The sequence below is a fragment of the Capra hircus genome, chromosome 25, assembly GCF_001704415.2.
Source record: "Capra hircus breed San Clemente chromosome 25, ASM170441v1, whole genome shotgun sequence".
Classification (NCBI taxonomy): domain Eukaryota; kingdom Metazoa; phylum Chordata; class Mammalia; order Artiodactyla; family Bovidae; genus Capra; species Capra hircus.
The window spans coordinates 18410861-18422994 of NC_030832.1; the positions used below are offsets into that span (position 1 = coordinate 18410861).

Here is a 12134-nt window from a genome sequence, read left to right on the forward strand (position 1 = left end):
TTTTTTTTCTCCTTAAATACTTAAAAATCCAACTGGATCAAAGAATAACATTCAAAATAAAATTATCATTTATTTTACAGGATAATCCTACAAAAACAGCTTCAACTCTACGAGGCAATTTCTATATCACTGGGGACAGAGGCTATATGGATGAGGATGGATATTTCTGGTTTGTTTCAAGAGCAGATGATATCATATTATCTTCTGGGTAATTTTCATCTGTGGATATGTCTGTGTTGACTGCTTGTTAGTAGTCTGGAGTGAACTTTTTGCTCACCTTTATAAATTCCTGCCTTATGTTTTATTTCCCAGTTACCGAATTGGTCCGTTTGAGGTAGAAAGTGCCCTGATTGAACATCCTGCAGTTGCAGAGTCAGCTGTTGTCAGCAGTCCAGATCCCATCAGAGGAGAGGTAACTGATTTGTCTCTGCCTTAGTTTGTTGGCAGTCTAACACATACTTTTAAACAGTAGTTCACTGAAACAGAATTACCTAAATGATTCATTCACTAATTAATTTAGAGACTCATTATTACATATGCTAGTCAGATAGAAATACGCTAATTAGAATGAACTGCTACAGAATGAGACTGAAAATATACACTCTATAAAGAATTTGAATCATCTCCATGGAGTACTGGGGCAAGACAGTGTGAATGCCAACAACCCAGGTTCACACCAGAAACGACCCCATGGGCTGTAGCCTATCGGGCTCCTCTGTCCATGGGATTTTCCAGGCAAGAATACTGGAGTGGGTTTGCTATTTCCTTCTCCAGGAAATCTTCCCCACCCACGGATTGAACCTGGGTCTCTTGTATTGTAGACAGATACTTTACTGTCTGAGCCACCAGGGAAGTCAGAAGCTAATTAGATAGGTTCAAGTTGTTACCCAGATCTGGAAACTAGTGTAGCTGAGGATAGGCTGGCATCAGATATCAGGACTAGGAACAAGGTCAGAAATAGGAACTAAGTAACTAGAAGCAAGCTGGGTGGGTAAGTAGAGGCTTCAGGAAATAATAAATAAGACAGAAGTCCTAAAATCTCACTTCTGTTGGGGTTGACCACCTGGTAGTCTGGGTTTAAAGATTCCATGTCACTCTTCAGGTCCTTTTTGCCAGGCATGGTCAATAATATTCCACATTTCAGTAATTTAAGTAGGGAAAAGATTCAGTAATTATTGAAGTTTGTCCCTTTGTTCTGAATGCCATCAGTAGGTGGAATGAGTCTCTCCCTTAACATCAGTCATCATTTCCTCCTCTGTAAAAGGATTCTGTGAGGGGAATTACACTCCATATTTTGTAATAAATCTATAAGGGAAAAGAATCTGAAAAAAACTCTATCTTATCTATATCTGAATCACTTTGCTGTACACCTGAAACTAACAACAGTTAATCAACCATACTTCAACAAAAAAAATTACAAAAAGAGAGAAGGATATAAAGTTGTAATGTACAGCAAGGTTCCATTTTTAAGTATAAATGTCTTAGGAAAAATAGGAATAATTCACACCACTTTGCTGGTTTTCTCTGGAGAATAAAATTAAAAATGATTTTTAATTTATTTTTTAAAAAGTTTGTGAGGATTAAATAAGTTTAAGGGCTTATAACAATACTCAGAACATATTAAGTCATTAAAAATATTAGGTATTAGTTGTAATAGTAGAAATACAAGACTTTTTTAACCTAAAATCTGTAAGTGGGCTTCAAAGTTTCCCTGAAATTCTGTGCAAAAGAAATTACTACAACTGATACCGCAGGTTTTTAATGACTTAGTATATATGTTCCAGGTATTGTTATAAGCCCTATACCTATGTTAATTTACTTAATCCTCATAAACTCCTTTCACAGAGAAGGAAACTGAGGCACAGATGTGTCCTAACTTGCCTGAGATTATAGGCAAAGTGTGACTCAAATCCAGGTTGTGTACTTCAGAGTTCATACTTTTAACCATGTTAGATTTTTCTTTATTAATTTATCATTTTCTGTAATGGTTTATAAAGAATTCTATAAAGATAAAGTTAGATTTTATCCAAGGTGCATGAGTCACCAATATACAAACCAGTAATTACAAACACTAGTTCTTAAAATAACTTGCCTTTGCACAATTCACTTAGAGCAAGGATGAAATTTTTTAATTCATAAAAATGTTGATAAGCAATAAAACAAGCAAAGTACAAATAAATTTTATGAAATGTCAAACAATGAATACAAGAAAATTATATACATGCATAAACACACATACACAACTGCCTTGCATCAACAGAAGTGTCTATGGAATAGAGTGGACAGTCTCAGCGAACTGTTTCTTTTAACAAGGATATGGCAAACTCAGTCAGAAGACTGTTTATTAAGACCATACTGAGGGTGGTGACCTATAAACTAGACTAGATCAGGATGGGTTGTTTTATAAAAGACTGTGCGCTTAGTGCACTACCAAGTTTCCAAAAGAAAATTTTTTAAAGGGGATAACAGATGAGGCAAGAAGTCAAGAGCAGAGATGATCAGAAACAGGTCAGAAAGTAGTTTAAGATGTAGTGAGATGAGGGAGTTCAAGTACAGATCAAAATCAAAGTAGGGGTTCCAAAAGCTAGGTTGTATTAAGATCCCCTGGAGTAGGAAATGGCAACCTGCTCCAGTACTCTTGTCTGGAAAATTCCATGGACAGAGGAGCCTGGCAGGCTACAGTCCATGGGGTCAGAGTTGGAGACGACTGAGCAACTGAGCACACACATACACAATAGATATAAAATCTAGGTATGGGAGTCAACTGGCTGGCTTAAGAATGCAAAGCTGAGATCAGACCCTAATAAACATTTTGGCTCACCATATGAGGTATTTATTTAGATTCTCAAGTTAAGAGAAAGATACATTGAAACATAAAAATATACAACTCATCATTCAAATATTTATTTTAGGTAGTAAAGGCTTTCATTGTTCTGAATCCTGATTACAAGTCACATGATCAAGAACAACTGAAAAAGGAGATTCAGGAGCATGTAAAAAGAAATACAGCACCTTACAAATATCCCAGAAAGGTAGGTACTCTAATTAAGAACAATATTAGCTTAGTATTCTGGAAATTTTCAGCTGTTTATTTTTTCCATTTTAATGAACATTCTCTTGAAATGTGCTATACCAAACATTTCAAACTGAACTAATGACATGGATAAGAAACAGAATCTGAGATCAAAATGAAACTCTTAACCTAATTTGTAGGGTCATTTGGCTTACTGGACTTATAGTAAATACTAAAAAATATCAAATATCAAAAAAATATCCTCAACAATATCCCTTTTCCCTTTTTTGGCTGTTACCAAAAAACCCCCTAATTGGTGTCCTGATTCTTTCACTTAAGAGTTCGTAACATAATTGACTTTGTCTAAAGATGAAAACTTCTGGCCTAATTTTCTTCCCTTGGATATCTACAGGTAGAATTTATTCAAGAGCTGCCAAAGACTATTAGTGGGAAGATAAAAAGAAATGAACTGAGGAAGAAAGAATGGGAAACAATTTAAGCCTATTCCATTAATTATGATGGTCTCTATAAAATAAGACTCTGTAAAATCAAAGATTATGAAAAGGTGGTAAAAAATGTGATAGTATGCTTATAAACTAATTGATTTAAAATATCCTGTGGTTATCACCTCATAGACTGGATTCTGAAATAAAACATTCAATAAATTCCTCTGCATCGGTGTCAATGTTTTTATAATTTGGTAATATAAAAAGAATACCATCAGTTGTTGAGGAATTTTTAAACACACAGTGTAGACGCAATTTCTGAACTAAATCTCTGACCTATTGAATTCCAGATCTTAGCTGAGTAATTCTACTGATACACTGACTATAAATCAGAACCAATTTTTAATGGCTGAAATAAAATGAAACAAGTTATAAAGTTTTTAGAAAAGTCTTAAATAATAGATTATTGTAATTCTCAAAGTACAAGTATCTACCTGAAACTGGTCTAGGGATTTTTTATTGGTCACATTGTTATCCAAACAATTTAAAAATAATTTAAAATTCATTTCAAGGTCTAAGTGTAAAAGGATATCATATATTGTATTCCTGAAACTGATATAATATTGTATGACATTATAATTCAATATAAATAAATAGGATATCATGTATTAATATTGCTATTATATTTAATCTAATAAATACAGTTTATCAAGTTTTAATTTGTGGTTCTTCAAAAAAGTGATGTTTGGTAACAGTTAATATATAAAATATAAATAAAATAGTATAAAACATTATCAGCATACTCATGTGTGGAAATTCAGGGGACAATCAGGATTCATACATGGAGAGAAGACAAATTAGATAACTGGTGAATGAAATTAGAAGGCTGTGACATTATTTTTTTCTATTTTCAGTGTGTGTGTGTGAATGTGCTGAATAGCCCCAGAGTAGCTTACAGAGCTCAGATATGCAGAGTCCTCACAACATGTAGCCCTATACACATTTTTTTCTCTTTACTGCACTAAAAGTCACAGTGGAGTAAAAACATAGTTTAGACACAAAAAAGGTCAATTTCTCATTGAAGGTCTGAGTCTCAATGAACTTTCAGTAGAGAAATTTACATTTCTGTCATAAATAAGGTTTGTTTCTAGAGAACTAAAAGTGAGTCCTCCTGGGGAATGAGATGGAACTATACTGTTTGCTCTTTCCTTTTGAAGTGTTTGTTCCCACTTGAAATAACCACAACATTTTCTCTTTTCTTGGTACTTCCCAACAGGACAACAATAGAAGACTTTTCCATGGTTTGGTCCATTATTAGAAACAGTAAGTCTCTTAGATCTTCGGCCACACTTGCATAAAGGAGGTGTTACTTTCCCACTCTTCCAAGGTTCTTGCAGATTAACTGTAGAAGTTAAGACAGAAGGGAGAATCTTCCAGGAAGAAATTGCTCCTGGGGAGTCATTAGATGATGCAGGCTTTTCTTCATGAATAGTGAAAGTCTGCTTTTTTGCTGGTGGGAAAAGTGGAGGACTGGATGGATTCCTTTTACTATTATCTAAACAAAGAGGATGTTTCCCCAAAACTAAAGGATGAGACACATTGGAATTAACACTGTTGAAATTACTTGATTTACATTCAGGTAATTTAAAGCCAAAAGTATCTGAACCTGGATCTTTGGCTTCCTTTATATTATAAATAGTGGTATGGGGACTCTTATATACAATAGACTTAGAGGTAACAGATTTTTCAGGAGTTTCTTCTGTGCCTCCAAAGTTTTCATGACTTAACATTTCAGATTCTTCTAAAACCATTACTTTTTCTCCAGAATTAAGTGAAGTGTCTACATTTGAGTCACTAACGCGAGGTATACAATATATATTTTGCTCGGGCTGAGATGCTGGCAATAAAGCTACATCCTCCCAATCAGCCAACATAGGTAAACAGTCAAGAGCAGAACTCACTTCCATATCAGAAACGTTATTAAAAGATGAAATGGTAGTTGAAACAGGTACCAGTTCTGAACCAACTGTTGAAGACTTAGAATTGGTATTAAATGCAAGATGTTGGTTTATTTGCTTCTGCATAGGTGTATTCCGGCTGGAAGACTGCAATTGCCCCAAAGAAGTCCAGGACTTAGTAGCATTAAAGAGAGATGAACAGCTTCCGACATTGCAAAGACCTGCTTTTATGCTGTCCTTTTGTTGTAACTGATCCTGCTGTACCTTTATAGGAGAATTCACACCAACTGACTTCATTTGAATTTTCTTGTAAGATTTTATTGAATTTTTAGGCTCCCCACCATCTATGCTGGGATCTGATGTTTCTTCAACTTGATCCATATTCAAATTTCTGGTGAAAATATTAGGATTCCTCTTAGTGGAAACCTATGATTCCACAGACAAAACCAACAACTTTAGAAACTCCACATTCATAATTTCTTTAGTATACATTATACGATATGACAAAATAGAAAAACATCAGCACTGATTGATCTATAAAGGACAGCATACATAACATCTACATTTTAGTTAGCCTGTAATTACTTCTGGAGTTTGAAATAACAGAATAAAGAGGCAAAACACCACTAACCTTGTTCAAAGACCTTGTAATCTTCATTAAGCAACCATCCCTGATCATTTTCCAAGCAAGAAGGGCAGTATTCCGAGAATCATCCAACCCTGAGGAAACAGATATCAAAGATTAAATTTAGTGGTACCTATGTAAAGAAACATACTAACACTTAAGCAGAAATTGGAACATACAGTTGGTTTTATGATCATCTACTAATTTTCATCATATAAAATGGTCTTGTGGAAAGCTGTGGCAGCCTCACCAATGAAAGATTTCCCAAATTTAGTCATCTGGTCCTCAACTTTTGTTTGTTAGTTGATTCAATCAGTTTTGATTTCAGTACTTGGGATTGGTCTGTTCATAATTATTTTCTGTTTCTTCCTGCCACAGAGTAGCTGGTAGTCATCTCTTATGATCCTTTGTACTTCTGTGATATCAGCCGTAATTCTTTTTTCATTTCTAATTTTGTTGATTTGAGTCCTCTCCCTTTTTTTTCTGGATGAGTCAGGCTAAAGGTTTCTCAATTTTATCTTTTCAAAGAACCAGCTTTTAGGTTAACTGATTTTTGCTATTGTTTTCTTGGTTTCTATTTCATTTATTTCTGTCTGATCTTCATGATTTATTTCCTTCTACTAACTTTAGGTTTTGTTTGTTCTTCTTTCTCTAGTTGCTTTAGGTATAGGAATAGGTTGTTTGAGACTTTCTTGTTTCTTGAAGTAAGACTGTATTGCTACAAACTTCCCTTAGAACTTCTCTGGCTCCAGCCCATAGGTTTTAGATCACTGTTCATTCTTTTTGTCTCTAGGTATCATTCTTTGACACCATACATAAAAATAAGCTCAAAATGAGTTAAAGACATAGATGTGAGACTAGGCACTATAAAATTCTTAGAGAAAAACACAGAACACTCTTTGACATAAATCACAGCAATATCTTTTTTGATCTGCTTCTGAGTAATGGAAATAAAAACAAAAGAAATAAAGGGGATCTAATTAAATTCAAAAGCTTTTGCATAGCAAAGGAAACCATAAACAAAATGAAGACAACTCACAGAATGGGAGAAAATATTTGCAGATGATATGACAGACAAGGTATTAGTCTCCAAAATTTACAAACAGCTCATGCAGCTAAATATCATCAAAATAAACAACCCAATCAAAAAATGGGCAGAAGACCTACATAGACATTTCTTCAAAGAAGACATACAGATGGCCGAGAGGCACATAAAAGATATTCAACATCACTAATAATCAGAGAAATGCAAATTATCAGAGAAATGCAAATTAAAACTAGAGATCCCTCACCAAAAAATTCACAAACAGTAAATGCTGGAGAGGGTGTGAAGAGGAAACCCTCCTATACTGTTGGTGGGAATGTAAACTGGTACAGCCACTATGGAAAACATATGTGAGTTCCTAAAGAAACTGAAAACAGCTACCATAGATCCTGAAATCCTACTCCTGGGCATTATCTGGAGAAAAACATGGTCCGAAAGGATACATGCATCCCAATGCTCACTGCAGTGCTGTTTACAATAGCCAAGACATTGAAACAATCTAAATGCTCACTGACAGAACATTGAATAAAGAAGATGTGGTACATATATACAACAGAATATTGTTTGTGGTAGTTATAGTCACTAAGTCTTAGACGTCTGACTCTTTTGTGCTGTAGCTCACCAGGGATTTCCCAGGCAAGAGTATTAGAGTGGGTTGTCATTTCCTTCTCCAGGGAATCTTCCCAACACAGGGATCAAACTCATATCTGCATTGCAGGCAGATTCTTTACCATTGAGGCACCAGGGAAGCCCAATGGAATATTACCCAGCCATTAAAAAGATGAAATAATGCCTTTGCCACAACATGGATGGGCTTAAGAGTCAGATACACTGACTGAAGTAAGGTAGAGAAATATCCTGTTATCACTTACATGTACAATCTATCTATCTATCTATACAAATGAACTTATTTACAAAATAGTAGCAGACTCAGAGACTCAGAAAAAGAACTTATGTTAACAGGGGGAATGGTGGGGGGAGGGATAGTTAGGAGTTTGGGACTGACATATACATTCTGCTATATTTAAAATGGATAACCAACACAGACCTACTGTATAGCACATGGAAGGCTGCTCAGTGTTATATGGCAGCCTGGATGGAAGGGGAGTTTGGGGAGAATGGATACATTTACATGTATGGCTGAGTCCCTTCACTATTCACCTAAAACTATCATAACATAGTTTGTTAACTGGCTATACTCCAATACAAAATAAAAAGTTAAAAAAAAAAAAGAATAATAAAAATTAAAGCAAAATAAAATGGATGGGGACTTCCCTGGTAGTTCAGTGGCTAACACTCTGCAGGGGGCTGGGGTTCAATCCCTGGTTAGGGAACTACATTCTGCATGCTGGTAACTAAAGATTGTTGCATGCTGCAACAAAATACACAGAAAGTAAACTCAAAATGGATCAAAGACCTAAATGTAAGCCCAGACACCATAAAACTCTTAAGAGGGAAACGCAGGCAGAACATTCTCTGACATAAATCACAGCAGTATTTATTTTGATCTACCTGCTAGAGTAATGAAAATGAAAATGAAAATAAAAATAAACAATTGGGACCTAATTAAATTTAAATGCTTTTGCATAGCAAAGAAACCAATAAACAAAATGGAAAGATAACTCACAGAATCAGAGAAAATATGTGCAAATGAAGCAACAAGCAAGAGATTAATCTTCAAAATAAACAAACAAACAAAATAAATAACTAACTCATGCAGCTCTATGGCAAAAAAGCAAATCACCCAATTGAAAAATGAACAGAAGATCCAAACAAACATTTCTCCAAAGACATACAGATGGGCCAAAAGCACATGTCTCCAAACAATAAATGCTGGAGAGGCTGTGGAGAGAAGGGAGCCCTTCTACCTTGTCAGTAGGAATGTAAATTGGTACAACCACTACAGAACAGTATGCAGATTCCTTAAAAAACTGAAAATAGAACTACCATTATGATCCAGCAATCCCACTCCTGGGCATATATTCAGGGAAGACCATAATCTGAAGATATATGCACCCCAATGTTCACTGCACCACTGTTTATAATAGCCAAGACATGGAAGCAATTTAAATATTCATCAAAAGAGGAATGGATATAGACGATGTGGCACATATACACATTTTTTTTTTAAAGAAACTAGAAATCCACTAGATAACGGTCTTACATAAAACCTTACAATATTTTAAGGAAATGGTAATTTGAAAATCTTGGAAACAAGCTGAATGTATAGACTAGGGCTTTTTCAGGCTGAGGATATTCTTTATTAATGACATCACTGAAAAATGAGATGCAAATGAAAGTGTATAAAAATAAAGTGACTTACATCATAAAAATAATCTCAAGATATACTAACCAAAATGTTCTCGCCCTGAAAATTGCATTCCCACTTCCTGCAGGGCACCACTGAGTCCTTTTGGTTTTCTTCTATAGAAAATCTAGTCAAATAAAAGACAATATATTTTTAAAAATAATTACTATGTGAAAAGCTATACAGTTAACCACTTACTTCTTATGATTTTTATTCTATTAGATTTGAAATGTGCTTATTTTTGTGTTGTTTTTATATACTTGAGGAAAAGTATTTATATGGATGCTTCAAAACAAAATATTTTTTTGTAGAAACCCATACCCATGTGTGATTGACTATACCAAAGCCTTTGACTGTGTGGATCACAATAAACTGTGGAAAATTCTGAAAGAGATGGGAATACCAGACCACCTGACCTGCCTCTTGAGAAATCTGTATGCAGGTCAGGAACCAAAAATTCGTACTGGACATGGAACAACAGACTGGTTCCAAATAGGAAAAGGAGTACATCAAGGCTGTATATTGTCACCCTGCTTATTTAACTTATATGCAGAGTACATCATGAGAAATGCTGGACTGGAAGAAACACAAGCTGGAATCAAGATTGCCAGGAGAAATATCAATAACCTCAGATATGCAGATGACACCACTCTTATGGCAGAAAGTGAAGAGGAACTAAAGAGCCTCTTGATGAAAGTGAAAGAGGAGAGTGAAAAAGTTGGCTTAAAGCTCAACATTCAGAAAACGAAGATGATGGCATCCGGTCCCATCACTTCATGGGAAATAGATAGGGAAACAGTGGAAACAGTGTCACACTTTATTTTTGGGGCTCCAAAATCACTGCAGATGGTGACTGTAGCCGTGAAATTAAAAGATGTTTACTCCTTGGAAGAAAAGTTATGACCAACCTAGATAGCATATTGAAAAGCAGAGATATTACTTTGCCGACTAAGGTCCATCTAGCCAAGGCTATGGTTTTTCCTGTGGTCATGTATGGATGTGAGAGTTGGACTGTGAAGAAGGCTGAGGGCCAAAGAATTGACGCTTTCGAACTGTGGTGTTGGAGAAGACTCTTGAGAATCCCTTGGACTGCAAGGAGATCCAACCAGTCCATTCTGAAGGAGATCAGCCCTGGGATTTCTTTGGAAGGAATGATGCTAAAGCTGAAACTCCAGTACTTTGCCACCTCGTGCGAAGAGTTGACTCATTGGAAAAGACTCTGATGCTGGGAGGGATTGGGGGCAGGAGGAGAATGGGACGACAGAGGATGAGATGGCTGGATGGCATCACTGATTTGATGGACATGAGTCTTCTGAGTGAACTCCGGGAGTTGGTGATGGACAGGGAGGCCTGGTGTGCTGCGATTCATGGGGTCGCAAGAGGAGGACATGACTGAGCGACTGAAATGAACTGATACCCATGTGTGAAGTGAAAGTAGCTCAGTTGCGTCCGACTCTTTGCAACCCCATGAACTATACAGTCCTTGGAATTCTCCAGGCCAGAATACTGGAGTAGGTAGCCTTTCCCTTCTCCAGGGGATCTTCCCAACCTACGGATTAAACCCAGGTCTCCTGCATTAGCAGCTGAACCACAAAAAAAGCCCAAGAATACTGGACTGGGTTAGCCTATCCCTTTTCCAGCAGATCTTTCTGATCCAGGAATCAAACTGGGGTCCCCTGAATTGCAGGTGGATTCTTACCAATTGAGCTATCAGGGAAGCCTATGTGTAGGATAAAGTTTAATAACTTTTCAATAGAAGGAAAGTGAACATGCCCCCTTACCTTGTAAGTTACTCTGAGATCAATCCAAGAATTAAGGAACACAGGTTTTAACAGTTGTTTTCTTTTACATTCATACTCCAGGCAAACCCCCAAGTCCCAGTCTGCATCAAGAATATTAGAACAAAGTCAATGATGCTAATGGTTTTTACTTATGCTATTATCTATAAACAAAATGCTGAAAGTCGACATAAAACAGAATAACTTAGAATAATATATAACATACACTATACTATATATCTAGTATATACATATACAACATATGTGTATATTATATACTATGCAACATATAATAGAAGAGTAAGATTTTGTTGCCCTAGTATTTAAAAATTACTCATAACTTACTAGTAAGAAATTAGGTCAGTAACTAAGTTTCAAAATGATTTCTTAAAAGCCCAGTAAAACACACTGACATTTTAGAAAGAAGAGTTAGGTGTCACATTACAAGGCTTAGATGGAAAAGATTATCTGCTTTCAACATTCTAGAAAATATTAATGTAACTGAGAAACCAAACATCTTACAGGGACCCTGTTGGGCTGTACCCCACAGCCATGTAAGCACTGTACTTGCCCAACCTCAAGACCAAAGAAAGAGCCCAGAGTCAGTGACAGAGACATCAAGGGTTTAATGAACAGGGGGACTGTACATGTCTGGAGCAAGGTCTTGGAGCATACTCCATCATGTGAAGCAGATGGTGGGCAGGACATGATGGCAGCAGTCTTCGGCAAGGTGTTACCAGTTATAGAGGGAATTGACATCAGTTGGTTCATCAGTTATCAGGGAAACCAGCTGAGGAGAAAGCCCTTCTTGTTCCTTTGATAAGTTATCATGGTGGAGATAAAGATTCTGGTCTAAAGATCTAAAGATTAGAACAATCACTAGCCAGGGCTAAGGGCAAGTATGTATTAAGAGGGGAGGTCAGTCATATGAGTAGGGTGTAGGTCAAGCAGTGGTATACAG

At 36.2% G+C, this 12134-nt stretch overlaps 2 protein-coding genes across 5 annotated transcripts in view; one reads left to right on the top strand and one right to left on the bottom strand.

Moving 5' to 3' along the window:
• The window catches only part of ACSM3 (acyl-CoA synthetase medium-chain family member 3), a 61402-nt gene extending 57720 nt beyond the window's left edge, over positions 1-3682 (top strand). For both annotated transcript variants that reach the window (XM_005697568.3, XM_018040677.1), the window contains exons 11-14: positions 81-208; positions 313-412; positions 2913-3032; positions 3426-3682. In XM_005697568.3, the coding sequence (XP_005697625.1) occupies positions 81-208; positions 313-412; positions 2913-3032; positions 3426-3512 (435 nt within the window). In that variant the 3' untranslated portion in view covers positions 3513-3682. The remainder of the gene's footprint in view (positions 1-80; positions 209-312; positions 413-2912; positions 3033-3425) is intronic.
• The window catches only part of ERI2 (ERI1 exoribonuclease family member 2), a 37108-nt gene that overhangs the window by 18620 nt on the left and 6354 nt on the right, over positions 1-12134 (bottom strand). For 2 of the 3 annotated variants that reach the window (XM_005697567.3, XM_018040675.1), the window contains exons 6-9: positions 11177-11277; positions 9441-9522; positions 6049-6137; positions 4025-5843 (exon numbers count right to left, since the gene is read on the bottom strand). In XM_005697567.3, the coding sequence (XP_005697624.2) occupies positions 4527-5843; positions 6049-6137; positions 9441-9522; positions 11177-11277 (1589 nt within the window). In that variant the 3' untranslated portion in view covers positions 4025-4526. Of the gene's footprint in view, positions 1-4024; positions 5844-6048; positions 6138-9440; positions 9523-11176; positions 11278-12134 lie in introns of those variants that run through there. The other variant, XM_018040676.1, reaches the window with a different exon arrangement.